The 21,499-nt window shown below is 32.8% G+C and overlaps 1 protein-coding gene across 1 annotated transcript; it reads right to left on the reverse strand.

The window, feature by feature from the left end:
- Nucleotides 1-910: 910 nt before the first annotated feature.
- LOC126887161 (trafficking protein particle complex subunit 13) lies at nt 911-21,498 on the reverse strand. The gene is made up of 7 exons (XM_050654526.1): nt 21,390-21,498; nt 21,086-21,339; nt 19,191-19,315; nt 16,006-16,220; nt 5,464-5,690; nt 2,043-2,143; nt 911-1,988 (listed from the first exon to the last, which is right to left on the reverse strand). Exons 1-7 carry the CDS (start codon nt 21,421-21,423, stop codon nt 1,589-1,591), a joined length of 1,356 nt encoding a protein of 451 aa, XP_050510483.1. The 5' UTR covers nt 21,424-21,498; the 3' UTR covers nt 911-1,588.
- Between the last annotated feature and the right edge of the window lies 1 nt (nt 21,499).

Genomic DNA, 21,499 nt, shown 5'->3' on the forward strand with positions numbered 1-21,499 from the left:
GTTCTAGAGTGTTAAGATTTGGCATAGATTATTCTTTTATTAGATATAACAAAATGGGAGGGTCCCTAGGTCCCTAAGAAAAACTTGAGTTTTTTGGACCACCCTATTGTGTATTGAATGTAGCCAGGTATGAAAATCTTATTGTAGACACTGTCTACACTGTTTAGTGTCTACAATAAGATTTTCATACCTGGCTACATTCAATACACAACCACTTGAGCATTGTCTTTCTCCATTCTAACAAGACATCACCAGTTTCACAGCACGCATCTTCCTTCAGGATCCTTTCCAAATTCAAAAATTTACTTTGTTTTGACCTGCATAACATGTCTGTTTGCCGTATAACCCTACCAGCAAACCAATCAGCATAAGTTGGACGAATTAATATGATAACAACTAAGTGGCAACGCACCCCTTGTAACGGCATGTAAGTAGGTTTGAACAATATTACTATCTATTTGTTATTACTATTTTGAGTTTGGATGCATATTTAAGCTTGCTTAATGGTTTAATTTGTTTTTAATTGTTAATAATTTAAATTTCAACACATACTCACAAACTACATGCACCCATTTGCTCATATATGCTTATGAGCATTTGAACTCATAGGTGTGCATTTGTAGGTATCAATATTCTGAAATGTCAACAGTTGAAAACCTTTATTGCAAAAAAATTTTTTCAAATTTGGCTTTCTGTTAACACTTGTGCAACCAGATAATGTTCTAACTCTGGTTTTCTTTATTGTAGCATTTAACTACTTGTAACGCCGACCTGAAGATGATCTGTATAATGTAGAGATCGAAACCGGTCGTCAAAGTATAATTAAATGATTGTGAGTAAGTCTGTGTTTCATTACTACATTTAATATGGACTCACATATGCAACCCATTCAATATTACAATAAATATACTTTGATAAATACGTTTTTTATTACATTTATATACATATTAAAAGAACATATAAAAATTATATTTATTACAATAATTATAAGGTCATAGTTTAAAGTTAAAAATAAATATTAAACTGAACATTAGGACTAATTATGATGTTTAAAATATTTAGTGTTATATATTTAATTTTGGCATAAAGAATAAAGGGTCATACATTTGAGCTTACTTTCACTCGTAGGTACTATTCATTTACTGTTCTTGATTTGATAATGTCATCTTTTTCTTATTGTACGATCTTCTAACGAAGGTTTACGATCACTTCTTTAAACACTTCCCTATCTTTTGCAACATAAAATATTTGTTCAACACCGGTTAGTCCAATATCTGATATTTCTCAGCCAAGATTTCTTCTTTCGTCCCTCTATTTGTCCTTGGACGATGATGATACAATGCTTTTCTTATCTGATGACGTGATAGTACGCAATAATTAATGCCTTAATGCGTAGCTCTAAAGATGGTGCTGAATATCCAACAGGTAATTTTGTTGTAAAAATTTCAAGTGTATTTCTAATTACAAATGATGTTAAAGTTTCAAACAAGTTGTATAACTGTTCAAATCTCACAAACTTTAAATATTTTAAACTGATAACTCAACAAAATAATTATAATATCGATATATACATAGTTTAATCACTTTATTATGTCTCTTTTGTATTATGATCGGATGTATCTTTTGTATTATGATCGGATGTCTCTTTTGTATTATGATCGGATGTCTCTTTTGTATTATTATCGGATGTCTCTTTTGTATTATGATCGGATGTCTCTTTTGTATTATTATCGGATGTCTCTTGTGTATTATGATCGGCAACAACGAAAATCTGACCTAATTCGTCATAGGTATATGTACGTTTTAGGAACGTGTCCAGTAATTTTATTCCCGAAAGTGTTCTCAGTCCTGGGAGCAATGGAATGCATCTGAATTCTAAAACGGTATGGGAATGGGGAAGCAGGGGTTCTAGTTGTCTTCCAGAAATATCACACCACCCAATACCTTCTACGTTTTCTAAATAAATAATAAGCTCAACTGTCCGCTCACTAAAAAATATATACATGAATAAAACATTAAAAAAATATATTCGCCGTACTTACCAATTGTTAATAAGTTTGCATTTGAAAGTAAAAAGTTCCTCCAAAGTAACGAAATTTGGCAGTTCTACTATTGTCATTCTTATATCTCCATATTCAGGACTCTATAAAAGTAATATCAGTGATGAATTGTTTTCAAAAGTCCATTTTCAATAGGTAAAAGAAAAAGAATTTTAGAAAATAAAAGGCAGATATCGAGCACTGTAATTTATTAAATCTTACCCAAGTATACTTTCACTCTGAGAGCATCATCAGGGGCATTTCGTCAGAAAGGAAGATATCCCGGAATATCGTAGACAATTGTTTAAAATTAACAATAAGACTAACAAATAACACACACTGGACAAAGAACAAACATATTAAAATTTAAATGCTGCTACATTATTCGAAGTTGGCGGTACAGGCATACAGTATGTTATCTTTCATTTACCTATCAGCAATGCTCTACCACTGGATTTTATTTTGTCAACACAATTTGGCAACAAGAATATTGCAAAAACAAATTGCAATAGATGCAGAAGCCGCAGCCCAACTGCATGACACAAAGACGCTACAAGCAATAACAAGAAGACTGAAAGGAGGTACAAACAAATAAAAAACAGATATAAAATGAAAAGAAGGAGATATACATACAAGATAAAAAGAAGTAGCAGAAAAATGGATTCAATATTTTGCAGAATTTTGTATGATGAGGACATTGAACTGAGTATATTTGTAGAAGAAACAGAAAGAAATGAAGTGTTGAACATAAATGAACAGGAATTTACGAAAGACGAAATAAGACATCGTCGTCCTAATCTTTAAACTGCGTAACTCCATAATTCTCTGAAAATGAGTTATTATTGCCATCTGTTTCAAAAAGTCCCTACTTATCGTTTAAAAAAAGGCGCACGTGCATATTTTTACCAGATAAGTAAATAGCGACCTCTTCGTATACAGCGTATCTCCCTAATTTGACAAAATACGTAACTCCCTAGTTTGTCATACCGCACGACTGATCTATCACTGTCGTTATTTACCGTTAATTTGAAATATTTTCAAGAAAAAGTTGGTAGTAAGTAATATTAGATCTAATTGTTTAAAAAGTAGTAAACTTTGTATCTAGGGCTTTTCGTTGTTTTGCTCGTAATACGAGAGATGTCGCTAGATTGCGTCTCAAAAGGTGGAATCATTGTATCACGATGGTTTCCCTTAAATAGGAAGATTGTTTATATTCCTTTCAGAGCTGTGACTGCATAGCTTCACTGAGGAGGCATGAGGATGCTGAAATAGCTATATGGAGATGGTGGTCCAACTCTGAATCGAATATAAACAAAAACTGCCTCTATCTTTTCCATTTTTACTCAGTTTTGAGTATTTAGAAACTGTCTTTCGGTCCTTTTCCTAGAAGAAGAGAAGGTAAATGCGTGGCCTAAGTGTCCTCTATTTGCTTTCTCCTATTTTCGTCGTCTCTGTGATTATATATTGTAAAATCCGGAGATACGGGATGCAGCCAGAAAGCAGTTTATTAACGAAAAGTCTTAGATTTAAAATATTGTTTATTATATTTTTATTTCAATTATTCTAATTGTTTAAAAAGTAATAAACTTTGTATCTAGGGCTTTTCGTTGTTTTATTCGTAATACGAGAGATGTCGCTAGATTGCGTCTCAAAAGGTGGAATCATTGTATCGCGATGGTTTCCCTTAAATAGGCAGATTGTTTATATTCCTTTCAGAGTTGTGACTGCATAGCTTCACTGAGGATGCTGAAATAGCTATATGGAGATGGTGGTTTAACTCTGAATCGAATATAAACAAAAACTGCCTTTATCTTTTTAATATTAGATACTTATTAAATAATATAAAAATGTTAGTGATATGTGTATCACAAAAAATTTTGATAAATGGAGTTACGCAGTTTACGGATTAGGCCGACGACATACACTAAACTATTGAAAAACGACAAAGCATCTGTAGTAGATGGAATACCAGCATAAATAATGAAGGCGCACTTAACCCTGTCAGTGGATACATTTTACTTATTACTGAAAAAATATGGATGTATGAAAATATACCTATGGAATGCAACGAAGGAATGATAATAAAATTACCAAAGAAAGGAAACCTTACTTTATGTGAAAATTGCAGACCTATTAAATGTTGCTAGTAAAATAATTGCGAGGATCATCCTGGAATGAATAAAATACCCCATAAATGAAAAATTTAGAATAAACCAAGCAGGATTTCTGCCCAAAAACTCTTGTATAGATCACGGAAACACTTTAAGAATAATTTTGGAAGAAGTAACGGAAAAAATGGAGAAATTTTTATTAATTTTATACTTTGAAAAAGCCTTTGGTTCAATTAAACTCAACATAATGTGGAATATACTGAAACACTGCGGATATCAGACAAATACACTGCAAGAGTTGAGCACGAAGGTGAACTGTCCGAACAAATAAATATTAAAAAAGGAGTTAGACAGGGACGTGTTCTGTCACATACGCTGTTCATAGTAATACTAGATTGGATAATGAAGCAAACCGAAAATAAAAGAACAGGACTACAATGGGGATTATTTAACAAAATAGAGGACCTAGAATTTGCAGATGACATATGCCTCATAACATCAAATAAGCAAAATAGGCAAGATAAAACGACCAGATTAAAAGACATAGCAAAAACTGTTGGAATAAAAATCAACGCTAAGAAAACGAAAATAATATCAAGCAAAAAACCAATGACGGGTGAAGTAGAATTATCTAGGTAGTCTAGTAAATGCAACAGGTGGCGCGGAAAAAGACATTCCAAGGAGAATAGGCTTAGCACAAAGCGTCTTCAACACATTACGCAAGGTATGGGCCTCAACAAGTGTTAGTAAAGAACCAAGCAGCGACTTTTTCAGATAAATGTGAAATCAGTCTTAGTATGTATAAAGAGCCAAAATGTGGATATAACAATTTTTTTTTTCTAAAAAGCCATCCTTTGTAAATAGATGTCTACAAATAATATTGAGTAAGTATTTTGGCCAAATATTATCGAGAAACTGTGGCGAATAACGGACGGGGAAAAATAGAAATTACAATAAAAAGCGGAAATGGAGGTGGATAGGTCACATGTTACGGGAACCCCGATCAAATATAGCGAGACAAGCTTTGCACTACAGTCTACCAGTTAAGGGAAAACCAAGGAAGACCACTAGCCACATGGAAGAGAATGATAGAAAAAGAACTTAGACACGTTAATTTAACATGAAACGAAGCAAAAAATATTGCAAGGAACAGAAGAGAGTGGAGAAAATTAATCAATAAAATTGGACGAGACTCAAGCAATGGTGCATGAGGCTAGCAACCTTACAATCAATTCTTTTACTTTTGCTACTGAAACACTGATGTGCTCTTTGCTCCACTATGGAGCTAAATGATTTGTATATAAACCACTTACCATCCTTTGAAGTTGACTAGTTTGCAGTCTTCCTCTCTCACCCAAATTGGATCTCCAGACAATATCCAATTTACCAATATTTGTTGCTCCACTTAATGATTTTAAATCTGACGATAATTTTTCATTAGGCACTAGGCAATACAGGAATTGGCAGATAGCTTGAGGTTGAAGAATGGTCATTTTGCCAAATATACTGTCACCTTTTGTATTTGAATTTAGTGAAACCACTAAAAACATGGAAGTTTTAAATAAATATTTATAATAAATTTTGAGTTGGGTTTTTATTATTTAATAATATAAGTGATAAGTTAAATAAATGTTTATTAATACAGATTGTTGAGATTTACATTAGATATACACCCTTTAAATGGCAACACTGCACGCTAGACGATCATGGCTAGACGTAAACATTAGTAAGTGTATTATAGTTGTATGAGTTGCAGACGGTGGAATATTAATTTCACCAGCAAAATAGAGATGGCTATTTCGTTTAGTTTTTGAATATTCTTGGATAATCGCTAGTTGCATAATCGATTAAATTGTTCATTCATTTAATAATTAATAGGATTATTTTTTCACTATGTATTCAGTGATTACAATAATTTATATATATACTATGCTATAAAAACAAATAATCGACAAAAGAGAAAAATTGATAAGCTTTTTAATAACATACTGTTACTATCGGAACAAGTAGATAAATTTTGAATATCTTTTACAAATTAAAATACAACTATAATATACAGCAATAGAGCAATGTTGCCGATTTTAGCGCGTTTTTAAGACCACTGCATAAGGAAGTCTAGGCAATGGAAATCTTAGTGTAACAAGAGCTAAGATACTATGTAATAGTATCTGATAAATTTAGTAAAACTAACAGCGCAAACATCAGGATAAACAATTAGATTAATGAACATACAAACAATTTCTAAATAAATCTTGGAGCACTACATTCATATTATCTTTATTGATTTTAAATAGTTCTATGACTCTAGTAACATAATTCAGTTAAATAGCACAGCTTCAACTGTAACGGTCACGTTACGAAATTAGCTCTTTAATTATTATTATAATTATTTTCCCTCGGTCTCTCATTTAAATTCTCTAATTTCTCGTAAAGGACTTCTGATGTGACGTCACACTTCGGTGATGGAACGTACTATGTACGCCACCTATCGAGCAATAGTATTTCGTGTTCTGAGGCCGTCCTTGTGACAGTCGGAAAGAAACTCAGCTGAGCTTTCACTTTTAGTTGGGAATTGTTCAGAGTGGCATGGGACTAAATTTAGATCAAGTACCGGTTAATATCTAGTTTAAAAAAAGAAAAAATGTGAATTCCATTCCAACCCATTGAGGATTATTTGGGAGAAATAATTATTCTTCCAATGGGGTTTTCTATACAACACCATCGAGTCTCATGGTAACTACAATTTTCATATTAAATTTTTTATAACAATCTGTTGTCACCCTTTCATGGTGAAATATATACTTTTTCCGATTAAATCTTATGTGTAAATTTATTCACTAAAATTAGTAGTTATCTTTAATTATTCCAAAATCTTTCAGAGAAAATCCTAACCCTAATTTTTAGCTATGTATCTGTATCTTTTAGCTTTGAATTATTCCATTATTAAGCAATATCCTCTAATTAAGTTAAAGAAATCATATTTATTCTGTATTTAAATTCCAAATCCACGTGGCTGTAATTAGAAATTCTCACATAAAGTTTGTCAAGGTTAAGTATTCAGTAATTTCTTGTGCCTAACACTAATGAGTTTTTTATTACTATCTATACAAAAAAACACTTTCTTGGTTTTTCTTCTATCTTTCCTTGGATCCTTTTTTTTCACACACTAAGCAACTGAAGTAAACGGAAATTTTGTCTTTTTAGCCACTCCCTTGAAAACTTAGACCTCCCAGTACCATCGGAGAGGTAGGACAATTTCCAACCACAAGTCATCATGGGTAGTAATTTTGGGAACAAGCTATTTGGGGGCATTCCGGCTCCTTTTCATTCTACACCTGGACCTACAGGAGGTACCATTTCGTACCGTCCAGGTGCTCATTTTGGGATGCAGTAGCGGACTTTCAGGAGTCATTTGGATTTGTTTGGGAACATTTAAGTTTGTGTGGATTTGAGTAACTATAGTGTTTATATTTCAGACATTTGGTTAATGTAATATTTCTTTTCAATTTAGCTTAACTTTGGTTTTTATTATAACATATTTCAATATTAGTGTATTAGGTTCCCAAACCTATTTACGATCTATGGTAAGTTACTTGTGCACAAGTTAATAAGCCTAGAAAATTAGGTTTTTAATACTTTATTATTGCTTTGATATTGGTTTATGTAATTCGGGTAAATTTATTTTGTAATATTACTTGCTTGTTTCCCAAATATTTTATTGTTATTTGCTTTATTCCATTTGTTCGGTTAATTTATGTCATCGTCGGTATTTATCTCAACTTCATTTCTATTTCATTCCTTGTATATTTAACTTGCGTACTTCATTATTGTATTTTCCCTTAGTGAGGCTTGGGCCTATTTATTTGTAGTATTTTCATCTTTGTCTGTTTCCTTTAGTTGTACGTAGCAGGCGTACTATAACCATTTGGTAGAAGACTCATGTGAGTTGTACCCTATATGTTAGTAAGAGGTACTTATACCTTTAAGTTTTGTAACAGGTAACATTATTATTATCTCAAATATAACTTTTTGTATAACTTACGTCATTTTAGAGTCACATGATATACACTTTGTGTAACTCAGAGATTGTCAAAAATCTAGTAGTTATTTTTAATAAATATTTTTTTTTTTTTTTTATTAACTCCATTGAGTACAACAATCTGCCCATTGGGCATTAAGCATTTGTTATGGTAAAAAATATAGACATGTAGAGAGTTACTCCAGTGAGTAACCTCTTTACAATTCTAAAACTAAAATTTTATCAGTCTGAATACACTTTTGATTACGTTCAGTTGGTTAAGTCGGACGGCAGTTGCCGTTTTAGTCTACGCACTTCAAAGACGTCCCGCACATTTAATTGTCTGGCAAACGCATTAGGATGCACTAACACTCGTTCAAAGTATTTAACACTAAAACGTTGTATGGCTTCTTTCACGGATTCTAGGGGGATGTCGTGTTGAATCACCTCGTTGGATACATAGTATGGCGCATTGACTATGGAACGCAGCACCTTGTTTTGAAATCTCTGTAAGATGTTTGTATTGGAGACGCTAGCAGTGCCCCATAGCTGTATCCCATAAGTCCATATGGGCTTGAGGATGGACTTGTAGAGTAAAATTTTGTTATCCAGAGATAGTTTGGAATTGCGTCCAATGAGCCAATACATATTTCTCAATTTAAGTCCAAGCTGTTTTCGTTTTGTAAAAATATGTTTTTTCCAAGTAAGGCGGCGGTCCAAGTGCATGCCAAGATATTTGGCGTCCTCGGATTGAGGAATTAGACAATTATCAATATATACAGGGGGGCATGTTTCTCTGCGTAGCGTGAATGTTACATGTAATGATTTAGTTCCATTAGATTTGATGCGCCATACTTTCATCCATTGCTGAATTCTATTTAGGTTTGATTGAAGATTCCTTGATGCTGTTGTTGGATCTGTGTGGGATGCCAGGATAGCAGTGTCGTCTGCATACGTTGCAACTGTAGTTGTACTAGATGTTGGAATGTCCGCTGTGTATAAAAGATACAGAATTGGGCCGAGAACGCTGCCTTGTGGGATGCCTGAGTGAATGGGATATATCTTGGTGTGCTCGGTACCGTGCTTCACAAGGAAGTGTCTATTTTCTATGTAGGATTTTAAGAGCTGGAAGTGAGGATAGGGTAGGAGCTTCTTTAATTTTATTTGTAGCCCTATGTGCCATACCTTGTCAAAAGCCTGAGATATGTCAAGGAAAGCAGCAGAACAGTATCTTTTGGAGTTAAAATCCTTGTTTATTTGGTTGACTAGCCTATGCACTTGTTCTATGGTTCCGTGTTTGTCTCGGAAACCGAATTGGTGTTCTGGAATTATTTTATTTTCGTCTATTATCGTTTTCAACCTTTTTACGTACATTTTTTCAAAGACTTTGCTAATCATAGGCAAAAGGCTTATAGGCCGGTATGAAGATGCATTTTCCGGTCTTTTTCCTGGTTTAAGGATCATTAGGATTTGTGCCACTTTCCATGAACTAGGGAAGTACTTTAGACGCAGAATTGCATTAAATATAAAGGTGATTAGTTTTATGCACTTATCCGAGACTTCTTTTAGAATCTTGCCAGAGATTAGGTCAAATCCAGGGGCTTTTTTGATGTTGATTTCATCTATTATTGTTTGTTTTACTTGGTTGACTGTAAATTTCGTGTGGGGCAGATCCATTTGAAACGGTGCTGTTAGGAATCTGGTTAGTTCTGTTTCTTCCTCTGTAGATACTGTAGAAGGGTATGGCGTAAATACTTTTTGAAGGTGCTTGCCAAAAAGATCAGCTTTTTCTTTGTCGTTTCTAGCCCAGGTGTTTGCCTCATCTTTGATTGGTGGGTTATGCTGTTGGGGCCGTTTGAGCTTTTTCGTGGCTTTCCAGAGTGAATAATCTGTAGCTTCAGTTGGTGTTAAATTTTCTAAATATTCTTGTATTCCATGGTTTTCTTCTTCATGGATTAATTCCTTTAATTCCTTTGTTGCTTTGTTAAGTTTTTTCTTATTTTCTGCCGTTCTTGACTGTTGCCAATTTTTACGTAATTGTCGTTTTTCTAAAATTTTTTGTTTAATTGTGGGAGACACATTATTTCTGTTTTGAGATGGTTCGTAGCTGGGAGTCGCGTACCATGCAGCAATTTGTATGCTTTCTGTTAGTTTATCTACAGCTGATTCAAGTTCGAGTTCATTTTTCAAGGACAGATTTAGTGAGATCAGGCTGTCTAGTTTTTCTCTAAATTGGGACCAGTTAGTCTTGGTGTTATGCAAAGTTGGTTGATGTTCTTTGTTTAAGATTTTTTCGGAGATTGTTATTATAAAGGGTGAGTGGTCTGATGATAAATCAAAGCATGATTCAGCTTTACATTTTTTGGTATCGATGCCTTTTGTGATGCAGAAGTCAACGACATCAGGTATTTTGTTTAAATCAGACGGCCAATAAGTTGGTTCGCCAGTAGAAATTTGTTGCAGGTTATTTTCTACCATTGCTTTAGCTAATTCTCTGCCTCTTGGAGTTGTTAGTCTAGAACCCCACATCGGATGTTTTGAATTATAATCTCCACCTGCAATGAATTTGTTCCCTAGAGTGTTAAAATATTTTAGGAAATGTTCTTTTTTAACGACATGTTTAGGTGGGCAGTATAAGGCAGATATTGTTATTGGGCCGTGTGCTTCCTCAATTGTTAAGCTGGTTGCTTGCAGGTAGTCTTTGTTATATTTTTCCATTTCGGAGTGTTTAATAGAATCACGTATAATCATGGCGCTTCCACCGTGAGCTCTACCGTCTGGGTGATTTGTATAATACAACTTGTAGTTGGGAATCCGCATGTGGTGTTTTTCTGTAAAGTGTGTCTCAGAAATTAATAATATATCAATATTTTGATTAAGTATGAATGTTTTGAGTTCTTTAACCCGTTGATAAAGGCCATTTGCGTTCCAGACTACTATTTTATATTTAAGTTGTGAAGCCATTAAGCAATCTTATTGATGACAGTAGTAAGCAAATTGAGCATTGTACCCATTTGCTCCATGAGTTTTTGCATCATTTCTTCCAGCTTGGCTAAGTTGTTATTAGGTTGGTTAGGTCCTGGTATTGTTTGGTTGTTATAGCTACACTGTGGTTGATTTTTGTTGACTATTTGAGCATAGGTTAAATCAGGTTGTATTTGTAGAGTATTATTTGTTTGGATATGCGGTTGCATGATTCTTTTCTCTCTTAGTGTAGGATATAGCTTCTGCTGTAGTTGAATGTGAACTTGGCATCCTCTATAGTTAGCCGGGTGGTCACCGTTACAATTGACACATTTTACTTTGTCATCACGTGATTTCCGAGGACAATCTTTTGTTTCGTGATTGCCTGTACATTTTACGCATCTGTGTACTTTGCGGCAGTATGTTTTGGTGTGTCCGTAGTCTTGGCATCTTGTACACTGGGGGATTGTTCTTTTCGTACGAGGAGGTTCGCATTTGATGATATTGTTTCCTAATTTTTCTATTTTATAAACCTCTTTGTTGTTTTCCTTCGATACGATATCAATGAAAAACATTGGCAAGGGGGTTTTTGATACATAATGTTTTATATTGTGAATGTTCACTGCTTCGTGGCCTTGTGCTGCTAGATTTGCCTTTATGTCATCAGTATCTGTACCATGATGCAGTCCTTTTATGACAAACCTGAATGTTTTCTCGCTTTTTGGCCTAAAAGTATGGTATTGAGTATTCCTTTTATCAAGTTCAGTGATCAATTTTTTAAAATGTTCGGCCTCAACGACTTGAACTTTTACTGTTTCATAACTAATGGTTTTAATAGTGTATTTATCTCCTGTGGTTTGTTTCAGTAGATCATGAATGTGTTGGACAACACCTACATTATATATGGTTATCGGTGGGGGCTTGGGTACATGTTTTGTATTGTTTTCTTGATCTTTTGCTTCGTCTTGGCTTTCTTCGTTTTCTTCTGTAAGCATACTATACGAGTTTTTTGTTTCTAGTGGCTTTTGCAGCCAATAATCACTTAATTTTGTTTGTTTCCTGGATATTTCCACTTCGGGACTTCTTATTCTTTTTTTATTTGTTACTTTCTCCCATTTATCTTCAGATTCAGAGTTAGGAGCTGCTTGTTCATTCATGTGTTGGACTACCTGTGGATTTTGTGGATTTTGATATACTAAGTGTTGGGGGAGAGGTAAAGGATTTGGTTGTGAAAGATATTGTGGGAAAATTGGTTGCATTTGAGTAGATGAGCCTGGAATTTGCTGATATATGGCCTGTTGATTTTGATCATGGTAACCCGTTTGGGGCTGTGACATTGACGTAGGAAAAAAATATTGTTGATAAGACATATTATTGTTATTCACCTGATATCCGGATTGATGAGTTGGCACACCATTTCATTTGATATCCCTTTTTAACTCCACTCCACTGGTATGAAATTGTTGGATATTTTCTTCAGTTATTATCACTAATTGCCTTATGATAAATAGCTCGATTCCAAAACACTTATTTACTTTTAAAATGTAAAAATGTAATTAAAAATAAAAACTGAATTTATTTATTAGAACAAGTTTACGGAGACGTTCAAATTACTGATATTAAAACATGTAGGTAATTAAAATCACATTTAAATAATCACATTTTGTACACAAATCGAAATTAACGTTTACAATATAAAATGTTTTAAAATATTCTGGACTGAATGCGACCGCCTTACTCGGAGGTTTGTGGTCGACTCTTTTAATAAATATGTATTTATTTTGTATATCAATTATTTTATTATTCCTTTATGTTCATTATTACAGGTTTAATATATTTAATATTTGACAGCAGTGTAAGATACCTGGGAGAATGATCGAAGATCATTTTCATGGCGCCCATGATTTGTTAGATTTATTTATCTTGTTCGTCTTTAGCAATTATCCATCTTCATTCAGTTTCAGTACATTATTCTTATTTTATTATTTCATCTTTTAGTCATCATTACTATCTATATAGAGCTACTGTTCTTCGACAGGCATGCAAACGAGCCGTATCCATCCTTGAGTGTCAAGTGGTTTTCTTGCATCTCTTGCTAGCCAACTCTATTCAGTTTGCCTCTGTCTCTTCCCACTTCTACTTCTATCCCTTCTAATTCCCCTTTCTTCAGTACTACTGCACTTTAGTAGTATTTTTTTTCCGACTTCGGCTTCACTGCTACTGCTGAAGCCCCTTCATTTCTATTTTCAATATAGACACAACTATTGAGTGATAAGTAGTCAATCTTTTTTTTCCTTACTTCTGTTGGAGTATATCTTTCTTTTTACTTTCACTCCAACAGAAGTTTTCTCATTTTTGTTACACAACATCCTCTCTAAATATATCTGGCCAGTAAAATGAAGTTAAATAAATTTCAAAAACTCAAACACTTGTCTAAAACAAGAAGATTGGATAGCCCTACATTACTCAATCTAAATTAGAGGAAGATGTTAAAGTGCTAAAAACATTAATGTGTTTTAAGTATTTTCTATGGGAAATAAGCCACAATTTTACTAAAAAATGATTTTATTAATATTATTTATAATTTAAACATATTAAAGTCAGAATTTGGTATTAGTTTTTTGAAGGTAAATTAAATGTAAGACCAAATACTTACGATGTCGGGATAGTATCACGAGGTTTTTTCCTGGTTTTCCCTCGAGATTTACTATGGAATCTCTAACGCGAGAATTTTACTGTCATCGTTGCAATTGGTTGTCTTTTTAAAGACAGATCACATGTTATGATTTTTTTTGCGACGGATATTCTTGAGTTGGGACTGATTTCATGTAATCGAATGAACTATCTTTTAGTAAAGTCGTCCCAGGAACGCAACTCATAAATATTGGCGATATCATTTTAAAGTCTTCTATTTTAAAATGTATAATATACGTCTGAATTGCCAATATAAATGAGTCAGATTAAATAAATTATTAGAAGAATTTTTTTTTACTTAGCAAAAACATTTTTGTTTATCTTAATAGTATTTTGTATTTTGACAACGAAACCCGATTTGGGCTTCGAAACGTTAATAAATTCATTTTTTAGTAAAATTGTGGCTTTTTTCCCATAGAAAATACTTAATTATAAAAATGCCACAAGGAAATAGCTTCAGAACAACATTAATGTGTTTAATAGTCGAATTAAATACAGATGGAACAAGAAGCAGACATTCAAAAAAGAATAATAGGGTAACCAAATCTTTTTTCGCTTACTCACATATTTCACACATACCTATCATATTATAAAATGTTCATTGAAAATCGAAGATCGAAAATCTATAAAATCATCATTGGACTAATACTATGTTATAAATATAAGATTCAAAGAGATAAATTGACAGGATAGTGGAGAAGGCGCTGTAATGCTGAATTGGTGACACTGTATTATAGTACTGAAAATTATATTGACTACCTATCTGAAGCCCTGGAGGAGGGTTTGCAGGTTTATTCAGTGTACACTGACTTCTCCAAAGCCTTTGATAAGATAAACCATGACCTTCTATTACATAAATTACGTTCTTATGGTATTGATGGTCTGGTATTTAGGTGGTTATGTAGTTATTTAAAAAACAGAACTCAAATGGTTAGAGTAAATCACTTTTGAGAAAAATGAGAATATAATATAGATTTCTTTACTAACTCAGAGGACGGGATCGGTAAATAGACATCAAAAGTTGAATTTCTGGTGGAGTAGTCATGATGAGGCCTTGCTGGAAAGACATGCATGTGTTTACGAATTAAGCAAACAGTTTCTAAAATATATAAAGATGGAAGGGTTAAAATTCCGTGATCTTTGAAGTAACTTCTGCAATGTGTTGTTCTTCTGAGGCCAAACAGATACCTTATTGCTCTTTTTTGTAATTTAAAAATAACATCTAATTGGGCAGCTGTATTAGAACCCCAAAAAGGAAGACCATATCGAAGATGAGACTCGAACAAGGAAAACCCATTCAACAAAGGAAAAATATGTTAGTTTAGAAGATGCTAAGTTGAGTTCTTTCGAAACAGATCTTATAGCATAGCAGGGTGAGGCGAGTTGCTTACTTAACAAATCGATATGAAGGGACCATTTGAGGTTGCTGTCTAAAAAAATACCAAGAAATTTGATAGAATCAACGGTAGAGATCTGGCTGTTTTTAACAAGCAGGGGTTGAAGAGCACTTTTATAGGATAATGCTACTGTCTTATCCACGTTAAAAGAAAGTAAATTAGAGTCAGAACAGGTTTTTATCGTAAGCAAATCAGAAGTTATAGTTGCATGAAGAGATGCATTAGTTGAGTTGCTCCAAATGATACTGGTATCATCAGCAAAAAGAAAAAAATTTCCCATCTATTTTTAGATTAGTGATGTCATTTATAAAGATAAGGAACAGTAGCGGACCCAATACTGAACCTTGTGGTACTCCACATACAATGTTTTTGAGACTAGAGTCAGTATCATTTGCTCTAACTAGTTGTTTCCTATTATTCAAGTAAGATTGGAACCAATTCAAAGAAATACCTCGAAGTCCATAGAAATTTAGTTTTTTAATCAAAATGTCGTGATTTACACAATCAAAAGCTTTGGCATAGTCACAGAAAACAGTGAATTCTAAAGAATTTGATTTCCACAACTATGATTTGTTTAATATAGACAAAAAATATCAAATATCACTATTAAAACACACAATATTCAAAACATTCAATTAAAATGTTTAATATGTAATGCCATTTTTTATGCACTCCAATTTAATAATATGATTTCTAAAAGATATGATAGATCTGCACTGCTAAGATAGTACCTACCTATCAAAAAAGCAAACATCACTAAATCCTACAGTATGAAAACTTACCATTAAATAAATGTGAAGCATCTAGAGCCACTTTTTCTAAACATATAGGACCAGCTGTTATGTTTTGTACTTGTGCTTCTAAATATACATCGTCATTTTCAGCATTATAGAATTTTGTCTTAACATCTAATGGCTTTAAAACCATAATCTTAAAAAATTTCCTAAATGACATGGGAGCGCCATCCGATGGTTGATATGTAACTTCACATATTAATCTAAACAGAAATATATTACAGAATTCTTGAAAAATATAGGTAAATAACTCAGTATTAGGGATCAGGAAGAGTGCGAAAATTACAAAGCAATAACCAAATAACCTTATTAAACAAACACCACATATAAAATTCTAGCAAACATACTAAACATGAGACTTAAATCATGCACTTAACAAATATTAGGGGAATACCAGAACGGGTTCAGACCGGGGAGATCGCCAATTAATTCCAAACATACAGTGCAACCAATAATTCAAAAATCAAGAGAATACAACAGAGAAATGCACCTAATATTCATAGATTTCAAAAGCGTGTTTGATACAATTAATCAGATGAAAATGATGGGAGAGCTAGAAAATCTTGGAATCCCAGAAAATTTAAAACATATGCTAATAGTGAGCCTAAAGAACACTACAGCAAAGATCAGTTTCAACGGAACAACTTCTAAGGAGATCAAATTAAACAAAGGCATGGAACAAGGTGACTCTATCTCCCAACACTGTTTAACCCCAACTTCTAAGGAGATCAAATTAAACAAAGGCATGGAACAAGGTGACTCTATCTCCCCAACACTGTTTAACCTGATATTGGAAGTAATAATAAGGAGGACAAACTTTGCAAACAAAAACATTATTACAGATTAACTTCAAGTAGTAAATATAAAAGCAGTTGAGAAATTAGATAAGGAAGCGCAAAGAATAGGACTAGAGGTAAACCAGCACAAAACAAAATACATAAAGATAGATTTGAAACGGTATCCACCTTTAGCTACTTGGGAGTAACAATAGGGAAAACAGAAAATAAAGAACAGAGGAAAGAATTCTGAAAGGCAAAAAAACATATGGGAATGAAAAGAAATCTGCTAAGAAGCAAGAGTCTAAGTAAGAGAACAAGGATGAACCTATATAAGACCTGTTACATGTGGATGGAGACAACGACGATTAACAAGAGAAAGATAGCCTTCTGAAATTGGGAACAATACTGAGCAGCAATCTAACAAGGGAGGGAGATATAAGAATGAAAACAAATGCTTAAATTGAAAAAGAATTAAAGGGAGAAAATATAGTCAGATACATAAAATCTTTTTGTTTGGAATAAATACGACCTATACCGAGGCCCACACTCAGATATGTTTAGATGAATAAGACCTAGAAGAAGAAGACATAAGAGCAATGAATGTTAAAGACTGGAAAGTTCAGTACGAGGACACGAAGAAATGGAAAGGAGTCACGATAGCGGCAAAGACACACAGCAAGCTATAAATGACATAGAGGAGTAATCCACCAAAACCTCAAGAAATTAACAAAGAACAGATATATCTTGCAAAGCGGTAAACAATGTTATGTAAAACATTTGTGGTAGATAGTGGAGCTTTATTAACACTCGCCAAACATTTTTTTAAACATTGGAAAATTTCTCCAAAAATATTTTAATTTGGTATTCATAAACGAGAAAATAAATAAATATTAATGCATATTTTACAATTATATACACATAATAAGCAAACACTGTCCTTTATTTATACTGCTGTGTAAAAAATATATGAAATTGTATAGAGCAGATTATAAACTTATGTGCATAGAAATCGGCCCACTTAAAAATTTGGTCATTTTTGATGTCTCGTATTTCCTAAACCTGTTGGCCGATTTAAGTTATTTTTTTAATATGTTATAGCCTGATTCTTTAACAATATCGCTGTAATAATATTGTTGCTAAACAGGTTCATTTTTATTGTATACCGGGTGTACGAATCAAACTGTGTTTTTTTCTCAAAGTTCGCATCACCCTGTGGAATATTCTAGCATTTATAAAATACTGAAATTAAAACCCAACTACAGCTTTAGGTTTTCTTAATCTTCTGTTTTTTGATTCATTTCTTTATGTTGGATAATAAAAAAGTTAAGGTACTTTAACAACTAGACATGTTCTTCATTAATACACTGTGTTTCTAAATAAGTGCGACAAACTTTAAGGGGTAATTCTACATGAAAAAATAATGACAGTTTGCTTTATAAACGTATGTTTGCAAATGTTTCGTTTCCAAGATACGGAATGTTGAATTTTTTCTTACAAACTGATGATTTATTTATTGTTTTAAAACCGGTTGAGATATGCAAATGAAATTTGGTGGGTTTTAAGACGTAGTTATTGCACATTTTTCGACCATTTTTCGAAAATACAATTAAGAATTTAATATTCACCATTACCGCACATATGGCTAATATCACCGATCATATTACCCGTATGCACGCTAATGCTAAATATAAAATTCTCAATTTTATTTCAAAAAATCGGCAATAACTATCTCTGAAAACCTACCAAATTTCATTTGCATATCTCAACTGGTTTTAGAGCAGTAAATAAATCGTCAGTTTGTAAGACAAAATTCAACATCCCGTATCTCGGAAACGAAACATTTGCAAACATACGTAGTTAAAGCAAGCTGTCATTATTTTTTCATGCAGAATTACCCCTTAAACTTTGTTGCACTTATTTAGAAACACTGTGTATTGATGAAGAACATGTCTAGTTGTTAAAGTACCTAACTTTTTTATTATCCAACATAAACGAATGAATCAAAAAACAGAATATTAAGAAAATCTGAACCTGTAGTTGGGTTTTAATTTCAGTATTTTATAAGTGCTAGAATATTCCACAGGGTGATGCGAACTTTGAGAAAAAACACAGTTTGATTTGTACACCTGGTATACAATAAAAATTTACCTTTTAAACAACAATGTTACTACAGCGATATTGCTAAAGAATCAGGCTATAACATATTAAAACAATCACTTAAATCGTCAAACAGGTTTAGGAAATACGAGACATCAAAAATGACCCAAATTTTTCAGTGGGCCGATTTCTATGCACGTAAGTTTATAATATACTTACATTTTACTTTAAGATAATGAAATTATAATTGTTTTATTCTATTTTTTGCCTTTTTATTTACTGATAAAAGTTACTTACATATGTGTTCCTATTTCTTTTACTTCATGATGTATAACAATATCAATTGTCTTATCAGGGGGAAGTTGATCTGTAGTTGGATTTGAAGACAATGATAATCTTTGAGCACTAGTTTGCAAATCAACCTACAAGACAATCTTTTACAAATGCAATAAAAAGATCATGCTAAAGGGGCCCATTCACGTTGAGATCGGTAACAATACATATGTATCACGACAAATTGCAATACATATATCTTGAGATTTGTATCCGTATCTGTACTGTACCTACACGTTTCTCATGAAATATCAGTTGAATAAAATTTTCTTTATTTCGTGTGTACTTAGAAATCATGTTACTGCCCATACCCGTGCTTATTGTAGTAGCAGGTACATTGTCACATATTTCAAAAAGGAAAAGATAACTAAAAAGAATATAATATACAGGGTGTTTCAAAAAGGTATGTCATAAATTAAATCACGCATTCCAGGGACAAAAATAAATTGATTGAATCCAACTTACCTTAGTACAAAAGTGTACACAAAAAAAGTTACAGCCCTTTTAAGTTACAAAATGAAAATCGATTTTTTTCAATATATCGAAAACTATTGGAAATTTTTTATTGAAAATGGACATGTATGATTCTTATAGCAGGAACATCTTAAAACAAAATTATAGTGAAATTTGTCCACCCCATAAAAAATTTATGGGGGTTTTGTTCCCTCAAACCCCCCCAAACTTTTGTGTACGTTCCAATTAATTCATTATTGTGGTACCATTAGTTAAACACAAGGTTTTTAAAACTTTTTTGAGTCTTAGTATTTTTCAAAAAGCCAATTTTTATCCTGATGCGGCTTCTTTTTTAATATGTTTCCATAAAAATTCTATGGGGGTTTTGTTCCTTTAAACCCCCCAAATGTTTGTGTATGTTCCAATTAAACTATTATTGTGGTACCGTTAGGTAAACACAGTGTTTTTAAAACTTTTTTCCTCTTAGTCTTTTTTTGATGTCACCTTTTATCGAGATGTGGCTTCTTCTTCAAAATATACCTAAAAATGTAAATTATAAATAAATTTTCAGATTATTAACAGGTATATCATAGGTTCTTAACCATATAAAAATATGTGGTGCATTCAACAAATATTCAAAATATCTCGATAAACACTGGCTTATCGAAAAAGTACTAAGAGGCAAAAAAGTTTTAAAAACATTGTGTTTAACTAATGGTGCCACAATAATAATTTAATTGGAGCATACACAAACATTTGGGGGGGTTTCAGGGAGCAAAACCCCCATAAAATTTTTATGGGCTGCACAAATTTCACTTTAATTTTTTTTTAAGATGTTGGTGCCATAAGAATGTCACATGTCCGTTTTCAATGAAAAATCTCTAAGAGATTTCGATGTATGAAAAAAAAATCGATTTTCATTTTGTAACTTCAAAGGGCTGTTACTTTTTTTGTATACACTTTTGTACTAAGGTAAGTTGGATTCAATCAATTTATTTTTGTCCCTGGAATGCGTGATTTAATTTATGACATACCTTTTTGAAACACCCTGTATAAAGCAATGGTTACATCACAAAAACAAATATACAGTGCCAAATTTTCTGCAAGAAGAAAAGTGCATGATCCAAATGATTGTAAAAATTATTTACGAATGAATGATATATTATTTAATAATTGTGTAGGTATATATTATTCATTGACAAAATTGCGATCACTTAGGATACTTGCGGTATCGAGGTTTCACGACAGTGATACAAACGGCGATACCTTCTGATACCGAGACAGCCAAATACACTATGATATTTGTATCGAGGTACTGATACTTGCAACATGTATCGATACCGATCTCAACATGAATGGGGCCCTTAATATTGTCAATAATTTTTACCTGATGTAGGTATACTCACTTTGACATTAACATTTTTAACAGTTTCTTTAGCTTCACTATAAACACAGATATAACTGGAGAAAGTTTCTCCTAAATATATATTAACTGGAGTCTGTGGTAAAAGCAAAAATTGTCCTACAGATAAGGTTTCAGTGCCTTCTACAGAAGTAGGATCTTGCTGCAAGGCATTGTTCAGTAAATTACCTGGCAAATCTTTACTATCACAAGTAATGGGTAGGGGACTTGCTAAGGTAGGCCTAGTCAGCCTCATCACTAAAATGCAAATAAATTGATAACAGTTACAAAATAAAACTACGTTATACCTTTTAATGCCATTGTATGTTCTTCAGATTCCATTTTTAAAATTAAGTTTAAAATATATTATTTTGATGTTTATGTTTATAGGTTAACAAAGTTAAGAACTCATCTAAGG

This window comes from Diabrotica virgifera, chromosome 6 (genome assembly GCF_917563875.1).
Source record: "Diabrotica virgifera virgifera chromosome 6, PGI_DIABVI_V3a".
Classification (NCBI taxonomy): Eukaryota; Metazoa; Arthropoda; class Insecta; order Coleoptera; family Chrysomelidae; genus Diabrotica; species Diabrotica virgifera.